This window comes from Vollenhovia emeryi, unplaced genomic scaffold (assembly GCF_000949405.1).
Source record: "Vollenhovia emeryi isolate VEMERY1.0 unplaced genomic scaffold, V.emery_V1.0 DF939170.1, whole genome shotgun sequence".
Lineage (NCBI taxonomy): Eukaryota > Metazoa > Arthropoda > Insecta > Hymenoptera > Formicidae > Vollenhovia > Vollenhovia emeryi.
The window spans coordinates 1,216,045-1,235,243 of record NW_011967196.1 but is presented as its reverse complement, the minus strand read 5'-3'; the positions used below and the strand labels follow the sequence as shown (position 1 = coordinate 1,235,243).

The window sequence follows — 19,199 nt, the reverse complement described above, 5'->3', positions numbered from 1 at the left end:
TTTTCAAGTATAAAATTACGTTACATCCATCTCTTTCTCTCCATCTCTCTTTCTGCGCCATCTCTTGCTGTAACATTTGATGGATGTAACGTAATTTTATACTTGAAAAGGACCAGTATTACTGGTCGAAACGTCGTATTTTTATTAAATAAAATTATTTCCCAGCATATGTTGTTTCAATTCTGAGTATTTTTTTAAATATTTATTTATGGGGAGTTTTGTCGATAGTTACATTGTTCGTGAAGAGTTCTATTGACGGTTACGCTTGGAAGTACGTTGGAAACACCCGGTTAATTCTTTACTGACCGTAACATTTTGCGAACACTCAGAAAATTATAATGGAAACTAATAAGAATATTCTTAAAAGTCGCCAGCGCAGTAATTAACAACATCCGTGCTTTATTGACCGTATCTGGCAATTTTAATAATACGGAAAATTTATCGCCTCGCTGGTCGAACTGGTGAGACGCCCCGTCTGGCGTGTAGGGAAGTCCAGGTTCAAACTCTGGCCGAGGTAATATTTTTTGCAATAAATTTTGTATATTGTTAAAATTGCCGGATACGGTCAGTAAAACACTGATGTTTATGATGGCCAACGCTTGACATTGTATCATTGAACGCAATTTTAACACTTGTAGCCGTGAACACGTCGTAAACAACTCCGTGTTTAAATTTGTATCTCACAAACGACCCAGTGAGAAATGATTCGTCGATCGACGTCGAAACGACGTCGAATCGACATCGACACCGTCGAATTGACGTCGATCGACGAATCATTTCTCACTGGGGATTGAATAAGCGTTTGAAAAACTCAAATAAACCGTTGACTCGACATTTGAACAAACTCCTTGCAAACATATTATTCTCGTCAGGGAGTGCAGTTCGCGATTGCAACAGCGATTGCGTGGAAACGCCATTGTCGTGACGGTATCACGCGCAAAGTTTTACCTTGCGCGCATTCGTATCAGTAAATCACGGGCGCGCAGCTACCGTAATTAACCTAATAAATAACCAATTTTATTTTTTACGCAATTTTGCGCGATTCACGCCCTCGCAACTCACCCGCTTGTTGCAGCAAACGCGAGCTCGCCGCCGTGAAGTTGAGACGACGGGACAAATTGCAAGGCGAGCATCGTTGGAAACCGCAAAGTTCACCGGGGGGGCGGAAATACATATGGCGGGCATGCAGAAGCGACGCGATTCATATCGCGACGGCGGTCCGAGCGGCTTACTTGAGTCCATTTCTGGCGTGTCCGGTCGCTCCCAGGTCCCACGTTGCACGGAAGTGCGGATAATTGTCTTTGCAAATACGCGATGACCGAGCGCGGGCGCGATCGCGTGCCCTGCCTCGCGAAAAAGACGCGGGAACGCGCGCCCGATCGCCCGCGCGACGGAACTTTGAACAGCGCGAGAAGATACTCGGGGCGACATCTCGCGGCGCTCCTCGGTACTCGCTCACGGAAGACTCGCGACCGACGTGTTTCCATGGGCGCCCCGCGCCAATATACCTCTCGTCCCTTCAGTTCACAGACAAACGCCCGCTCTTTTTCTAAAGCCCGGTCTCACGTCGCTTAACTTTAGGCTTCGCATAATTTGTTCTCTGCCTCTTTCCAACTGTTACTCCGGAAACGAACATAAATCAAACTAGGGCCGGTATTCATGTTCGGGTCTTCTATTCAAGACCGTCTTGAATTTATCTAAGGGCCTGGACCTTTATTCTCGAAAAATATCGCATGCGATGTTTTATGAATGTCACCAGAATATTATACTTAATATTCTAGTGATATTCATGAAATATCGCATGCGATATTTTTCGAGAATAAAGCCTATCACACAATGCCAGGCAACAGGCAATAGGAACAGGGAATAGAATTTTTGACGCGTTGGATTGGTTGGTAGAAAATTTCTGACGAATCCAACGCGTCAAAAATTCTATTCTCTATTCCTATTGCCTGTTGCCTGGGCATTGTGTGATAGGCTTTAAGACAGCCTTAAGACAATGTTTTATGTTTTAAGCCTTTGTCTTGAGGTAACGCACAATAACTGTCTTATGTCTCAAGACATGAGCACAAGACAGCCATTCTGCTCAGGCCCAAGTCTAAATCGTACGACAAATGTAATATCAGACTTAGGGCCTGAGCAGAATGGCTGTCTTATACTCATGTCTCGAGACATAAGACAGTTATTGTGCGTTACCTCAAGACAAATTTAAGGCTTAAAACTTCAATCATTGTCTTAAGGCTGTCTTAAGAGTATAAGACAACCATTCTGCTCAGGCCCTAAGGATGCTGTACGGAACATTTCATTGGCTACGGAGTATCCAAAGATGATCTTGAGACGGTCTCGAATATAAGATCCGACTACGAATACCGATCTATGATCATCTTTAGATACTCGGTAGCCAATCAAATGTTCCACACAGCATCTTTAGATAAAATCATCCAGACGATCATAGACCGGTCTATGATCGTCTCTGGATACTCGGTAAAGAATCAAATGTTCCATACAGCATCTTTAGACAAATTCAAGACTATAGTCAATCACACAATGCCAGGCAATAGGAATAGGGAATAGAGCTTTTGACGCGTTGGATTCGTCGGAAATTTTCTTCCAACCAATCCAACGCGTCAGAAATTCTATTCCCTATTCCTGTTGCCTGGCATCGCGCGATAGGCTCATCTTGAACAGAAGATTCGACTACGAATACCGGCCATAGTCTCGCGAGAAGATTCCCGCCGCGGTCGCCAGATGGCGCGGGAGCGTCGCGCACTCGTCGCGTCGCCCTCTTCCTACTCCGCCGAGTCCGTGGCCTCGATGGATCGACAGATCGTTCGGCGGTATCGATCGGCGCGCGTCGGCTACGGTCCGTATTTACCGATTCGCGTTCTGGAGCACTTTTCCCCCGGGAATCTCCGCGACGACGCGAGTTATGCCCGCGCGTGTCACGCCTGCGAGTCGCGCGTCGTACGCGTAGCGACGCGAGCTGTCCAGTGATCGCCCCGCGGCTCGCGCCTCCGTCTGCCTCCCGTCGCCTCCGCCGCGTTCCACGAGGGGGAAGGGACGACTCGCGCCGCCTCCTGGATCCTCGACGACGGCCGGGCGCGCCTGTCCCGCGCGACCACTCGCGATGACGGAGACCAACGGGGCCGCGAATCTCAACACGAAGAACGGCAACTTCATCTGCGGCGTGGTGGAAGGTACGTGGTGGACGGCACTTGTCCGGGAATGTAACCCGAACGAGCCTCTTATGGTGCGACACTCGCTCCGCCCTCCCCTCCCGGACGTCTGACACATTTCTCCGTTCGCAGGTTTCTACGGGCGACCATGGACCACCGAGCAACGGAAGGATCTGTTCCAAAAGTAAGCCCGCCTTGCAAATCGATTTACAATCCGGAGGGAGATTCGCGGGGACGAGATATTGATATTAGTTAGTCTGAATGAAGGAATATCGTCTATTCACGTTCCTTCTATTATGTAGTGATACATTATGATGCTGGTATTTGATTGTAAATTGTGATTAGATTGAAAAAATGGGGAATGGACTCTTATCTGTACGCGCCGAAGGACGATTACAAGCACCGTGCTTATTGGAGGGATCTGTACACCGTGGAGGAAGCCGAACATCTGACTGGACTGATCACAGCCGCTAGGGAGTACGGGATAACCTTTTACTACGCCTTGTCCCCGGGATTAGATATCACGTATTCCAGCTCGAAGGAGGTCACCGCGTTGAAGAGGAAACTGGAGCAAGTCAGCCAGTTCGGTTGTACGGCATTCGCGCTGTTGTTCGACGACATAGAGCCAGAAATGAGTGAAGCCGACAAAGAAGTGTTTCAGTCGTTCGCACACGCTCAAGTATGTGTACATTGTTTACAGTATTCATATAATGTATGTGCGCAAGTAACAGCTCTTAGTATCTCCATAGTATAACTGGTAGGTCCACTCCGCCATTTGTTTCGTTTTGCGTCAATCTCTTCTGCGCATTCGACATTGTCCTGAGCAGACCAATGAAAGAAAAGTTGTATGTGCTGTAGTGTGGCTCTGATGATGTTTACACACCTACGTCGCTGGATCCTGGCCGAGTGCATGGCGGAACATCACGTGGTCGGGACCGCAAAGATCAAGGGGACTAACAGAGAGTGGACCTACTAGTTATACTATGGTATCTCGGTGTGCAGTTCACTGCTTCCAAATTGAGTTGTCGTTCTTTACCTACAACTTTTACAAATGGAGTCCAACCACGAGTCTATTGCTCTACGGAGCCAATGCGTCGTCACACGTGACGCGTTAGACGTTCTTTGTCTTGCTTGTAGGTTTCTGTGACGAATGATATTTTTCAACATCTCGGCCAACCGCGATTTCTCCTGTGCCCCACGCAATACTGCGCAACGCGCGCAATGCCAAATGTCGCATCTTCCGAGTATCTCAACACTCTCGGAAGTAAATTAGCTCAGGAAATTGACATAATGTGGACCGGACCTAAAGTCATATCGAGACTTTTAACCGTCGAGTCCATCGAAGAGATCACGGAAGTGCTCAGGCGGCCGCCCGTCATCTGGGATAACTTGCACGCCAACGATTACGATCAGAAAAGGGTGTTCCTTGGACCATACTCTGGCCGTTCTCCTGATCTTATACCCAAGCTTAGAGGAGTCTTAACTAATCCTAATTGCGAATACGGAGCGAATTTTGTAGCAATTCATACATTAGCTCAGTGGAGCAGATGCAATGTGGATGGAAAAAGAGATCTAAGCTTAAGTAAGATTCTCGCTATATTTTGTAGATTCCTTTTTCGTGTCTCTTGTAAGATAAATTTCCAAGAGTTATTAGAAATCGATCCTCTGCTTTATACATTTAATAGTCGAGTACTAATGGCACAGAAATTGATAAGACGCGGTCCCTACGTTGCAGACGATACTGTATCAGCGGACATTAAGTTAGAAACCGAGACGGAGGATGGCGTTCTCGGTGAAGATGTCCCGTCAACGTTGTCGGCGAATATGTACCATCCTCGACACGCCCTGAAAAGTGCAATAAGCGAATGGTTATTAGACTTCAACAAGAAGAAGGCAGCTTGGGGAGTGATAGTCAAACCGCAGCCGTGTGTCGCGCCTACGATACCTATCCCAATAATTCCCTCCATCAACACCTGTATGAGTCTTACGTCGACGACAACAACCACAGTTTCTGCCACGCCCACGCCTGTAGCGAATTCTAATCATCTTCAAGCGCTGGCCGAAGTTTGCTCAAGTGTAACAGTCAGCGATAGCTTCGCGCAACCTCCGTCGGGGCCTGTGATGAATTCTTTAGTGTCGGACATAAAGGTGGTCAGCGAGCCTGTCCTGACTACGTTATCCACCACTATGAGCACTGGAACGCCCACAACAGGTTTGTTTTCTATAGAACCCATGGACTGTAACACAACGCCAAACAACTCGCCGGCGCACATGGCAAAAGTTCCAGCGGAGGATGACGCTATGGTAGATAACATTTCTGTAAGTCGTTAAAAATTTTCGTGAATTCAATTATGCATGTATAACCGTGTGATTTCTACTCGCTAGACGTGCAGCGAAGCTTCCGGGAGTATGCAAGTAGAAGTGGACGGCACTTCTCCCACGGTCAATGGTACACAAATGATTATAGAGAACGACAGTGAAAATCACGAGAGCTCCGATAACGCGGACGCGGTATCGCAGGAACCCGTGGATGTCGACAAACAACTCACGCACGAGGATCTGTCGCTCTTATGCGATCTATTTTACTTACCGTTTGAGCATGGGGGTCAAGGGATTCAGTTGTTGCAAGAGTTTAACTGGTTGAAAAGCAACGCTTATGTTGTTATGAAGAAGTCCAAGGAAGAAGAATCAACGTCTGAAGCAGACGTGAGTCGCAGGATGGAAGAGAATTATTTGAACATATTCGATGACCATGAATTTATGATACATGGTTTCAGATTCATGAATGGCATCTCCGTGCGGCTAAATTGAACGATATGTGTAATGCGGTAAACAGATTATTTCAAAGGCTGACATACTGTAATAATCGTGAGCTGCTGTACGACCTGTACGCATATGTATGGGATATGAGGGGAGTCGTGTCTCTTCTAAATAGTTACGTGAAATGGCTGGGTAAGTTGCATTTGATTCATGTACGAGATATTATCTGATATGTTGACAATATTAAAGATAGACTAAATACATCTCCGGAGAAACGGTTTATTTTTTAACAATTAGCAAGTAAAATTAAATTGTAATTGCAATAACGATTTACAGTTACAGATAATTTCTAAAAAACTCAAGCAAGCTTGTATTTATAAATTTAAATAATTACAAAGTAATTTTTAATTTTTCAAAATTCTTATTCAATTGCTATTTTTAACGTGATACGCACAGTACATATTAATTCTTGTCAAATATCAGAAATATGTATGAATCAAGAACTTTAATAGATATATGTAGTTTTGCTATTATTTTTATTATGTATAAAGAAAGTCTATTTGAAATGCTAGTATGCTGGTAAAAATGTACAAGTTAATTATCTGATTTTTCTAATTCCAAGTATATGTATATTTATTATATACTCCAGTAACAATCGCATGTGTCCAAATAATAATTTATCTTATAAAAATTAACCTTTTCGATATTAAATTCGATTAAATTTAAAATTATTTATGTTCATTGAACTGCAGACAAATGCTGTTGTTGACTTCTCTTAGAAATATTATAATTTATTACCTATACTTATATTTCAGAACAAAAGTGTCTCGCGTATCGGTAAGTGAACGTTATCTTATTTTTTGTTATATAATTTTGTCTTTTTACAAGGAAAATCTTTTTCTAAACTGGTTTAAATTTGAAGATAAATTATATACAATAACGTATCGCAATGCTTAGGCTCTGTCAAGGATTATTATCAAAATTATTGTCAAGATAGAACTGAATTGTTCAATTCCAGCTTCACCTGAAGTTCAAACAGAAATATTGATGTTAAATATGATATATCAATAATTTATTATACATATATAATATATTCAGTACTCATAAATGTTATAATACTGGTATAACATTTCTGTCAGACTAATAATACATGACAATTGTTATATTTCCTTGTAAACTGATGTAAACTAACACTGTGAAATCTTTTTTTAAATATCTGCCTTCGAGATCCGTAAATTACTGATTAATTAATGAATCTACATAATTTTCTACACAATGCATTTGATGTCGCTTATGTACAGGCAAGTACAAGAAAACTTAGTTGCCTTTTGCTCAAGCGATATTTAATTGTTTTTGGGATATCTAACAATTTGGAAACTTTTTTATAAAACTTGTTCAAAAGGAAGACAACTTCAATGATACGTTAATAGTGAGTTTCTTCTGCTTCTTTACCATGTTTATAATGTATTAGATAATCGAAATTTGTACGCATATCAAGTAGTAAAAATTATCAGTAATGTTCGGAGGTGCCACATGCTATAAATTGCATATCCGTGAACTCAGTATGCATTTGTTTCTGCGCATTAGAGATGAATGCATCGCATTGGCGCGCGCAGGGAAAACCTTGGCCGTAAGTCAGAATTACATAAAAGCATACATGTTTCTACTCATCGAATGCTTTCGAAGACAGTATGTGAGTAGAGATTAAATGAATGTGACAGAAACTAAGTGAAGTTTATTATAATTCACGTGTTACAAATATACAATTGATATTTATCTGAATGATACTTTAAAGCTTTTTGTTGCCTTTAACGTTTTCATATCTTCCTAAAATCGATTCTGACTAACGGCCGCTGATTTATTTTGACGATTTTTATACAGGCAAGCCACAACATCAGTTTTTCTGTTTAATAAAATTTACATTACCGCATAATTGATATATACAGATTTGTTATACTCGAACAAATTTATATCCGTGATTAAAATTGTTTAATCTGAATCTGACTCATAAACGATATATGTCTAATTGAAAATGTGAAATAAATTGATGTGGCTTTCCCATGCAATGGCGAAAAGATCATTTGTAGCAATGGCAAAAACAGTGATTTTATGAGATGACATTCAACAGCATCTTTACGGAGGTGAACAAATACTGGATTTAAAGTATTCTTATACCAGCTATTAACATATCAATCGACTTTCTTTACAGATAACATGAAACGGGAGTTTATTCTATAATAAATTTATATATAAATTTTTATGCAATTACGTATTAAAATTATGTAAATTATAAGTTGTATGTATATTTATATGATATGTACATGTTTTTCTAAACATGTTTATTCCAATGAAACTTGCATGTGGTTTCAAATCTGTAGCGAATATTCTCCTGTGAAATGTAAATGTATCAGGATCAGTATAGCTTTGGTTCATTCACTAACTCGCATTTCTGTGTTCTTTTGTCTTGTTGATAGCGTTTGGCAGATTCCCCTCGACGATGACGACGTTTACCCAAGGCAGCTACACATGTATGCGGTTTAACAGTCTTTGAGTAACACGGCGGAAAGCGCGCGAAATAATAAAGTTTCAAACATTGCAGTGATAGTTGCATTTCTAAATGTTTGTTTGGGACTTTACAAAAGATATCGTCTCGTTCGACACGCGCGAGAAATGTATGCATAGAAGCAGCGTTGCAACAGCTCGAAAAATCAATGTGTACAAAGCACATTTATTTTCGCGATTCGCTACATGATGGACATACTTCCCGTATATCGCAAAGATTATGGATATATATTCATGAGTTCAATGCTCTTCTTTTACATAATAAATAGTAAAGTTATGTACATATGTGTTTTACAGTCTGTTACATTTTTAATGATTATTTTTAGTATTAACATCTTATGTTCTTTGTTGAATGCTTATATGTATGATAATTCGGATATATATAATTATTTTAAAGCTCTTTCTATCAGATTTTATAAATATATAAATGAAAAATATGCGATATTTAAAACTTAAATACTCGTATATCAATTTTAATCTATTTTTGCGTTTCTGAAGTAAGTTCATCAAAGAATTACATAGAATTAGCACAATTTAGCCAACTGTAGGAAGTTGTAAACTCTTGAACATCTCCCACTTGCAAATCGTAATCTTTGATCATTTGCGATAAAAAATGCTTTCTGAATCTTTTGATTCGCGAATATATGACGATGTATTGTAGATTAACAACGGTATTACGATATGCAAAAATATCTATTGTTTTTATCTTAAGTGATCAATGCTCTCCTACCGCTCCTTTTGCCAACTTGCCCGCACTAATTTGTTTTACTTAGTTTCAGAAACAATATTCTTTTCAGGCGAGATAAGAATTTTATTTCAGGCGCATATTGGCAAACTGGACCATTATTCCACTTTTCCTAGATCCTAATCCAGTGCTTCAAGAGTTTAGCATTGCGCGAGCTTTGGTGCAACATCTATTCAAATTCAAGTTTTTATCTCTCTTTGACTAAAATTAGCTTACCTAGAATAAAGTATAATATTTAATACAGTAACAATTAAGATCTCTTGAGATATTAGACATAAATTTTCGGCTTTATATTATACATTGCCAAAAGAAAAGTACTATACTTTCATTATAAAATTTACCTCTCCACGCGTATAATATGTTTATTTTGAATCTGTAAAACTTGGTGCACCTTAATTATCCGATTGGATAAATCATTCTTTTTCTCATACCCCCATTGACACGGAGCGGAAAGATTCCAAGATAAATGAGAGAAAGAAAGATATTTCCAATCGAATTGTACCTTTGCATGTTAAAGATTTAAGCAAAATTGATGCCCAGAGCAGTGGAAGCCAATTGAAATTAAACTACACGCATAATGCGCGAACTTAACTCCAGCATTTCGTGATTTATTAAAAACAATTCTGTCTTGGGATAGGGTTTTCAAATGGTTGGAAAGAAACATTTATGAGTGGAGACCAGGAGCCATGGGTTTTCCGCGGTGGACTTACGGCTGATTTACAGGTATATTTAATTTTCGTGCATTCATGTTTTACCACACGAACAATGGCCTGAACATTGAAGAATATTATTCTCACATTTAGAGATTAATCCCAGTCGATAGTGGCAATGATTTATTCGTCTATAAAGCACCGGAAGTGCCCAGCAGTAAGATATATACGATTCGACCATACTTACCAAGTGATGAAGAAGCTGTTTATGCGGTGTGCAATCAAATTAATGATTGTACAACTTCATCAGCTGTAGCAGACAGGTGCGTATAATATTAGAGGAATGTCCTCTATTATGAGATAGCAGGTTTTCAACACCCAAATCCAATCACAAATCTTTCTTTCGCAACAATTACACAATTTAACAATGAATTTTCCACTAAACAGATTTCGCAATAAATTCATATTAGGATCCTATCACATAATAGGGGACTCTTCTATATTATTTTTCTATTTTCTTGAATAAATTATGAATGTACGTCTGTCTATCTAGACTTGTTGGAGGGTTTCTAACGTTAAATCCGGAGTTATGTATGGTTGTTGAGGATGAAAATGGCGTGTTGGGTTACGCAGTGGCTACATTGAATGTAAAATCCTACAATCAGAAAATGCTTGTTTCCTGGATTCCTGAACTGCGTATGAAATATCCCTTGGACAACAGTATTAGCGAGCTGCCACAAAATATTCAGGTACGGATGCATTAACGATTTTACCTGTATTTCTATTTTATGTAAATCGTACTGACGATTTTTAAATAAAAATTATGTAGGATGCCATACAATACTTCCATTCATCTATCCCGGACGTATCGGAACAATTGTGCAGACAGCATCCGTCGAAGATTGTATGCGGTATATTACCAAGTGTGACAGACCAGTCTATTTGTAAACGTTTAATAACCTGCGTTCTTGCAGCTTTAAGAGCAAATGGTACGTTCTTTATTGAAACTTAATGAAGTAGACAACCTGACCTTTATTGAAAATTGAATGATATATACTTTTTTCTAATATAATTAAGTATTATTTAATATCATACCTTATGTTTCAAACGCAAATACACGTAATTGTCGTATATGTTTTGCGGAATAGGTTCTTTCGGAGTACACACAACAATGTCGACAACGGATAAAGAATCTCACGAATTCTATGGCAAACTCGGCTTCGTTGATTTAAATCCAGCGCACGAGGAATATCCTGGAATTAAAACCATGTGTAGAAGTTTCTAACAGAGAATTAATACTCCAATAATCCTCGTTAACAAAGTGTATCTACTTGGACCATCTCCTGAGAAAGCAACGGTTTCTTAGGACATCTAAAAAAAACAGACACTAGTAATAAAATTGGACGCCTTCATTCAAGACCTTTTTAAATGTAAGCATACAAATGCGATAAGTATACTTTCTTGAAAATATCCGCACTCTGACACATGTGTAACACTTTATTTCTAATATATTCGATATAAACTTTCTCAAAATCTTTAAATGTATTTGATACGAATGTATACATATGTGTATATAATATAAATAACGTCAAGTTCTAATATTGTTAGGTTTCTGTTATGTTAAAAATAGATAAGTAAGCATAATCAGGTTTGTTTTCAATTCAATATCAATTGTATTCTTTATTTTGTTAGCAGTTGTGTTTATATATTATATATTGTATATGTAACGCTTAACAATATTTTATTGGTTTAAATCTGATTGGGTTTCTTCTTAAAAATGGTATGTATATAAAAGTCTCAACATGAACGTGATGAAATGCCAGTGTGTTCATTAATGAGTCGTTGGAACTTTCAAATTTATTTAATAAAAGTATTTTCTTAACGAAATGACATAGATATGACTGAGTACAGTTTTAAAGCACATTTTCCGTTAAATGCGCTTTAACTCTTTCAAATGAATGTAAGAATGAAGAGTGAGAAATTATGATACACAATTTAGATTTTAAATATGCAACTCTAATCTACATCTGATAATCAGATGTATATTAGGTACGAATAGATGTCATAGCGTTTACTGCTCAACTATAAATTTGTAATATATACATTGAAGTCTTCAGAACAGTAAGATTTTTTAAGTTTCATGTATATACACATATAATATAATTTCACATAGAGTTTTTATTATAGATTACATGTCTTAATCGGCCCTACAACTCCAATATACATGTATATAAGTATGTCTTATATAATGAGTGAAATTATTATAAAATGTAACATTTACATTTAAAAAAAAATTACTTTATCGTAGTTCATTGTTATTGGACATGAGCGAGATATGTATTAGGCATTCTTTTCCATATTAATTGTTTCACACAAATATTACTTCAATCAAACACTTTGAAACGCACTATTAAGTAACATAGAACATATTAATTATTAGAAAAAGAATTTTTTATGTTAACTTTTATGTTAATGCAATATAAAATAGAAAGCACAATGAGAACAATAACGTAAGAAATATTTGAGTAATTTATTTCTTATTATGTCTCTATGAAGGTATTAATAAATTCAGCATTAACTGTACAAGTTAAATATGTTAATGTATGAAGTGTATAGACATAATATAAATATTAGGGACGTGAATAAGTTCTCGGTGTCTTTTCGTGAAAATGAATGCGTAAAGAACATGTCATTCAAAGTATTGTCCATCGTCAGCCGCTACTTTTTCCCATCTTTCTGCCAACATATGAATTACACGTCGGAAAAACGACACGTCTTTTGAGACTATCCAAGAATCGACCCATTCTTTGACATCTTCGTAAGAATGAAAGTGTCGATGTTGATGCATGACCAGGCTTACACGTGCAAAAATGCCGTTGGACGTTTCTCGGCTTCAATTCGTAAAGCATCCAATTTCCTTGCTTTTCAATCATTCCTTATGTTTTTAAACGTTTGTAAACTGTTGTGTGATTAACTCCTAATGATTCTGCAAGTTCAGCTTGCGTCTGACATGGGTCTTCATCGAGTAATGCCTCAAATTCTTCGTCTTCAAACTTTTTCGGTGCGCTAGAGCGTTCTTTATCTTCAACATCAAAATCATTATTTTTTAAGCGTCTAATCCAATCTCTGCATGTTGTTTCTGACAGAGCATGGTCGCCGTAAGTCTTCGCAAAAATTCTATGTGCTTCAGCTGCAGATTTTTTTGAAAAAAGTAGTGCAGTAAAATTCCCCGCAAATTCTCTTTTTTTTGGGACCAAAAACTATGTTGTTTACACTTCGGCGAAATGACTTATACTGTAATTTCGAACCTAATGGTGGAGCTTCACGATGAAGTTGGCTAGTATTGCCCGATGCGAAAAGTCTAAGGTAACACAATCTGTCGCGAAACAGCGAGAACTTATTCAAGTCCTCAACTTGTAAGATAACTTATAAGATTAGAAAAACAATTGTAAAAGAACTTACATAGATTATTTGCCTTATATCTATTATCGGTACTGACATATATTGTAGTAATAACATACTATGCTATTTAAAATAGTTTTCCAAGAATTCTGTGCAATACCTCCAAATGTTACTACAAAGCTTCATTGAGTGCCATGTACAAAACGAAAAGGAACACATTCTCGCGATCGTCGCACAGATTTATATGCTAGATTTTACTTCTTGTACAATACTTTGGTGGTAATTGCTTTTAGGACTTTTGTACTGGATATATTCGATGATGGACTAAAAAAGATCGATTGCACTTACAAGGAAATTGGAAAGGATGCAAATCTTTTTAAGCATTCTTGTGAACATCTTTGAAATACATGTAATACATATGTCTTTTAATAACCTCATGTCTTATTTCATTATTGATTAAACAATTTCTGTATTTATCTGATATACCAATTTTTATTTCATTTTAGTATACATGGAAAACTCATTTCCTCTCCAATTATCTTGACATGTGCTATCATGAAATTAATATTGTAATACATATGCTATAATACTGTTTTATTTAAATAAATACTTCAAGAGACATTGAGTTTTTTCTAATCTTAAAACTTTCGTAAAAAATCAAATCTGAATAGAAAAAATGTATTTTAAAATGAATTATTTGGAGAATTTATTGGAGCTGATATAATTTCGTTGTATCTTCTTAAATTGTGCACTTCCTTTTGAAACTGTGAGAGCTATGAAATAAATTAGGATAGTAATTTCAATTTCTTAAAGAACTTTGAAACGTAATAATGTAGAATATACCTTTTCAATTTCAGTTTGAAGATATTTTTGTTTAGATTTAGGTGTCAGTATTTCTGAAGATTTTGTAATTTCGAGCTTTTGCAGATATCCTGATAATTCTTTAATCTTCTGATTTATATTTCTGAAATACAACGAGTAATGTTTAAAGTTACGTTGCCTTATACGTAATATTTTGACAAAATGTACATTACTGATTTGAACTTACACTGGTCTTAATTTTTCCTGTTTGTGGATATCTACGTAGTCTCCCTAGATTGCACAGTAATAAAAAGAAATTCTCATTGAATTTAATTCGATATTTTCGAATTAATGAGCATATTAAATTATCATACCACTTTTTGTAGACGTTTTCGAATTGCAGGATAATCTTCAATGTTAATTGCAAATGGAATATCATCTAACAAATTAATGTTATATATCATATAACATAATAAAGTATTTCATTAAAATATAGTTTAATTTTTAGGGCGGATAGGTCTTTATATACCTTCAGTTCTTCTTGATGTCTTTTCCATGCTTTTATTGAAGCTTCGTTTGTCACGTCTCCACTCTTTTATAGTGTCTAAATCCCTGCGTGTTATATACAGTTTATGCGTACTGTTTACAATTAGTAAGAACAATTTAAAAAGATGTCTTACTTAGTTCTTTGAATTATTGCCGACTGTACGCTCAGTAAGTCTCTCGCTTTGGAAATCCATTGCAGTCGTTGTTCCATGACAATATTAGTACCTTTACCTTCGCATCTATTGTAAGTACAAAGATTGATCGCAATTTTTTTTACATGCAATTATAAATTAAAAAAGGTAAATCATTTTACATAGACCTTTCTCTAAATTTCCGAACAAATTTGCCACGACATCCATAAAGTTGTGCGACATTTTATATCTACATTAACTAACATTAATTGTCGACATTTGATTATTATTAATGAAAACAGTTTAAGATCTAATCAGCTTTTTTGATATTGAGATAATTTTCCAGACACGATAATATGCTGCGCGAGTCTTTCAGCTGCATCGGCCGCAACTGCATTCTCCGCATGTCTTTTGTGACAATATCGAAAATCAATTCCGGATGTTCCACGTTCCTACATTTCATTTTTTCCTCGCCAGGCACTGCAGAGTAACGTGACTTCGCGAGCGCGATATGTTTCGTCTCGTTACTGATTGTCTTAATTCTACATTCCTTTTCGCGATAATGCTTATACGTTATCAACTCCATAATGTTTCGTCTAACGTAACACGATCTGGGCGACGGTCCGGTTAGATGCAGGATTTTAGCATCGACCTCGGCGATCTCTCCCTTGATGCAAGTTCTCTTGACATCGTGGCACGAAGTTACCAGTTTTAAAAATGCGCGCTGCCCATCGCATTTCTTGTCCTGATTATAGCTCGTCTCATTGTTACTCTCGTCCTCCTTCCTATCACTCTTGTCCTCACATCGGATAGCCTTAAAATTTCGTGCGCACGATGGGCAAAGAGTACCCGCTGCACTATTGTTACGCGTCTCGCTGATACTGTTTACCAAATTCTCGAGAAAAGCTTGATTATGCGGGTTGTTGTACCTGTTGCTGGGCTTGTAAGCTCTACCTTTCCTCCCGATCGTAGAACCTTTGAATGAACCGCCGAGGTCGTTTGTACTCTTCGATATTCGTCGCGGAACTTTTGACAATTTCCATCGCTTTTCACGCGGAGACCGATAACACAAGATCGTCGATGCCTTCGGTTCAATCTTCTCTAAAATAAATATTATTTCATTTCGATTAGTGCACCGATGATTATTGCAGTTTTCTTTCGATAATTCATTTCAATAATTATTAAAATAACATCGCTGTTGTGCGACGAAATTGCAAATTTGATGGGATGCGTAAATTTGAAATTTTTACAAGTGTAGAAAGGATTATTAGACATTTATTTACTTGCTACTCTTGTTAATTATATACTGGTGATAATAAACTTTATTCTTGAAATTCTTACGTTCCACGAACGTCGCAGGCTCGTCTGGGTGCAATTTATTCCATTCTGACCGGAGATAACTGAGAATACTCGCACATCCAAGAGCTACAACATTCTTTGGCGGTGTAGTGATGGGATTATGTGCTACATTGAGGGTTTTAAGCCTCGGCACCAAGCCTGTAATGAAAGTTGAGCTAAGTACAGCTGTTACATATATAAAAAAAAAGGAAACGATACAGTAGACAAAGTAATTGCTATACATCTGACTACCTGGGAAGTTACTCACAAAGTTCTAGTGGCAATTTCTCGATTTTGTTTCCTTGCAACAAGATAGTTTCTAGCGACGGGTGCGATTTAATGCTCGTAGGTAGACTTGTCAATAGATTGTTCCGCACGTCCAGCCACTGCAAATGTTGCAGGGAAACGAAAAGCTTTTCGGGAAGCTCGGGGAGATCGTTATCTTCCAGGTACAGCATCTAAAATTGAGATCTTGCAAACACTTTCGAATTCCCAAAATTATTCGTATTGCCTACCTGTATCGCGGGATATTTCTCAATCGTTTCGATAGGGAGTGACGTAAGACCGGTGCACGTTAAATCTACGAAAGTCTCGTTGTACAACGGAGTCCTGTTGGGCGGCCGCTTCAAAGATGGAACAAACGTAATCGTAGATTTCTTCCCTGCTATTGAAGAAACGTCTGAAGCACTGTCCGGCAGTAGATCTTCGCTAAGCGAGAGATACGAGTCGTTCCCTTCGTTGTCTTCCAGGCCTTTCATGCGGTGGAGACGTACGGTATTAAAGTACGTATTCAAATTACACTTTGACTTATTACGTTTTTTTCTACTTACCTAGAGTAGTGGAGGCAGTCTTACTGTACGTGACAAGATCATGTGTCTCTCTGCCGGAGGAGGTACACGTATTTTCATGAAAATTACCCGCTGCATTTGCTTCGAAAAGAACACCGAATTCGAACGATGTCTCTTCACCGTCTTCGAGAGTTTCCAATGATTTCAACACTCGCGAGGATCTCGCCGGAGAATCAACCTCGGAATTCTCCTCCTCCTTCTCAACATCGTTTTCCTGCAACCATAATGTTAGGACTTGTAGAGGAAAGTGTCTTATTACGAGATAGAATCCTAATATGGAAAGCGCGGTTTGTGTTAAATTGATAGACATCATCATCACTTGTAGTGTCAATCACTGCTAGCTGCAAAGAATAAATCCAGTCTCACAATAACAGTAGCACCGTATTGAAATTCGCACCTGCACCCCAGTTTCCCTGGACGTGTCATCGTCGTTCGTCTCCACGGTCGATTGCTCGTTGATCAGTTTGTCCGAGTCGTGCTCTACGCTGCCCACGCATTCCTGGATCGATGGAAACTTTTCAGTCCTCGGGCCATCGAAAATTCCATAATACTGCGCGAGAAGGCTTCCCGCAATGTCCTCAGACATATCGAGGATGAACGACGTACTCGAAAGGGGACTGATATTGATATTCGACGACGACTACAATCCACTTGTTTATCTGTTACCTAGGTGATTCGCATACACTGTGCACTTGGAATCTACTTCTTGGCTTATAACTTCGCATACGGAAATTAATTCTTTATTTGCATCTTTTGCGAGATAGAATACGAAATTAAAAATTAAACGATAATTAACAATTGATACATATAAAGTCCTCCGTTATAAGATAGGTTTCTAATACAAGACAGATTTCCAGCATCCAAATTCAATCACAAATCTTTTCTCACGACGATCACACAATTTAACAATGAATTTCCCACCAAGCAGATTTCGCAACAAATTCATAGGCGAATAAACTGATGATGCCTATTAATTTAACAGAAGCCCCGCTATCCCACATCAAGATCCTATCTTACAATAGGTGGACTTCCGTCTGCTATTCCTTTTGGTTAATTATATCCTTTTTAAAAACGTAGCCAAGTTTAGAAAAGACAAAATTTCTTTCTCAGGCAAAATTAAATCGCATAAGGCGTAACTTGTATAAAACTGGAAGAAGATACTTGTTGGAGTTCCAAGAAAATTTTCAGAAAACTACTTTCAGGGCCTATAATTTATTTTGTATCTTATATAAATTGGTTAAAATTAGAAATGTACAATACGTCTAATGTCTCTTTAACTATAAAGGCGTAGAGAGTGTTTTCATCGAAGCTTTAATTTCATTGTATAGTTCTTCGTAGTCAGGATGCTCCTTTATGAGCACCATGAGGCTGCCCCGCTTTATGCCCATCGCCGCACCGATGTCTGTCCTCAATGGAATAAAGCAATATGGTATGTTTTTGTCTTCGCATACAACCGGCAAGTGACACATGATATCTATGGGATGCACATCTCCGGCGAAGACAACCAAACTAAAATGAGAAACGTGTATGTGATATCTCGCTGTACAATCCACTGCTCGAAAGGAGGAAGTAAAGCTTACCCAGTCTCGCCTTTACGAAGGCACTTCTGTACGTCCTTTAAACCGTTGCGCAGGTAAGTCTTGTGCTTGGACGCTGCAATAAATGAACATCGCTCGTACATGATCACTGAAGAATTGTTACAAATTATACATTATTTTATACAACTCACCTTTCTTTATACACTTGTGAATCTTTTTGGTTAGCTTCTTCGGTGCCATGGGGTTAGCAATGGCATTGACGAGTCGTAGCTTGTCCTCGTAACTCACTTCTGGTGCCTCGACGTTCTCTTCCTTCACTATACTCTCGTCAACTTCCATTTTGACAGCTTCCTGCATTTTCTGGGAATATCTTCAACTTTACAAGATAACGAAACACGTGCCCGAGAGAAAGAAACCGGGTCGTAGGAAGCTACACGCTCATTGATTAAATGGCGCGTTCACCCACTAGCGCCTCTATATACACAAACGTGTACGCTTTCAACTACGTAGCTGGATATAAATATTTCCAGAGGGTAACACTATGTCCAGCAGAGAGTTGAACGGTTAAAATATCATCAATTATTGCATGGCAATTTTATGTTTCGTTTGCAATTTTATATTATTCAATGTACCTAGATAAGGTGAATTTGATTTCGTGTCCCATTCTTTTGGACCACGGTCTTACATACAGGTCTGGTAACT

At 38.2% G+C, this 19,199-nt stretch overlaps 3 protein-coding genes across 6 annotated transcripts; 1 reads left to right on the top strand and 2 right to left on the bottom strand.

Moving 5' to 3' along the window:
• The first annotated feature begins 2,640 nt into the window (after positions 1–2,640).
• Positions 2,641–13,910, top strand: LOC105563901 (protein O-GlcNAcase). Of its 3 annotated transcripts, none has more exons than XM_012015889.1 (13): positions 2,641–3,197; positions 3,309–3,360; positions 3,522–3,855; positions 4,314–4,758; positions 4,912–5,480; positions 5,562–5,882; positions 5,954–6,128; positions 8,411–8,464; positions 9,881–9,966; positions 10,047–10,216; positions 10,447–10,642; positions 10,723–10,882; positions 11,042–13,910. In XM_012015889.1, the coding sequence occupies exons 1-13, from the start codon at positions 3,128–3,130 to the stop codon at positions 11,176–11,178; spliced, it is 2,769 nt and encodes a 922-aa protein (XP_011871279.1). In that variant the 5' UTR covers positions 2,641–3,127; the 3' UTR covers positions 11,179–13,910. The 3 variants fall into 3 exon arrangements, with proteins under 3 accessions (XP_011871279.1, XP_011871278.1, XP_011871280.1); XM_012015888.1 differs by having other exon boundaries at positions 4,912–5,495; XM_012015890.1 differs by lacking the exon at positions 8,411–8,464 and having other exon boundaries at positions 4,912–5,495.
• Positions 13,911–13,956: 46 nt separating this feature from the next.
• LOC105563902 lies at positions 13,957–17,849 on the bottom strand. 2 transcript variants are annotated; one of them, XM_012015892.1, is made up of 12 exons: positions 17,357–17,849; positions 16,942–17,173; positions 16,627–16,862; positions 16,380–16,569; positions 16,115–16,270; positions 15,703–15,874; positions 14,777–14,881; positions 14,626–14,708; positions 14,471–14,535; positions 14,344–14,387; positions 14,139–14,259; positions 13,957–14,068 (listed from the first exon to the last, which is right to left on the bottom strand). In XM_012015892.1, the coding sequence occupies exons 1-12, from the start codon at positions 17,543–17,545 to the stop codon at positions 13,979–13,981; spliced, it is 1,683 nt and encodes a 560-aa protein (XP_011871282.1). In that variant the 5' UTR covers positions 17,546–17,849; the 3' UTR covers positions 13,957–13,978. The 2 variants fall into 2 exon arrangements, with proteins under 2 accessions (XP_011871282.1, XP_011871281.1); XM_012015891.1 differs by lacking the exons at positions 13,957–14,068; positions 14,139–14,259; positions 14,344–14,387; positions 14,471–14,535; positions 14,626–14,708 and having other exon boundaries at positions 14,864–15,874.
• Positions 17,850–18,152: 303 nt separating this feature from the next.
• On the bottom strand, positions 18,153–18,991 carry LOC105563900 (H/ACA ribonucleoprotein complex subunit 2-like protein). Its single transcript, XM_012015887.1, has 3 exons — positions 18,689–18,991; positions 18,540–18,612; positions 18,153–18,468 (listed from the first exon to the last, which is right to left on the bottom strand). The coding sequence occupies exons 1-3, from the start codon at positions 18,852–18,854 to the stop codon at positions 18,237–18,239; spliced, it is 471 nt and encodes a 156-aa protein (XP_011871277.1). The 5' UTR covers positions 18,855–18,991; the 3' UTR covers positions 18,153–18,236.
• Between the last annotated feature and the right edge of the window lie 208 nt (positions 18,992–19,199).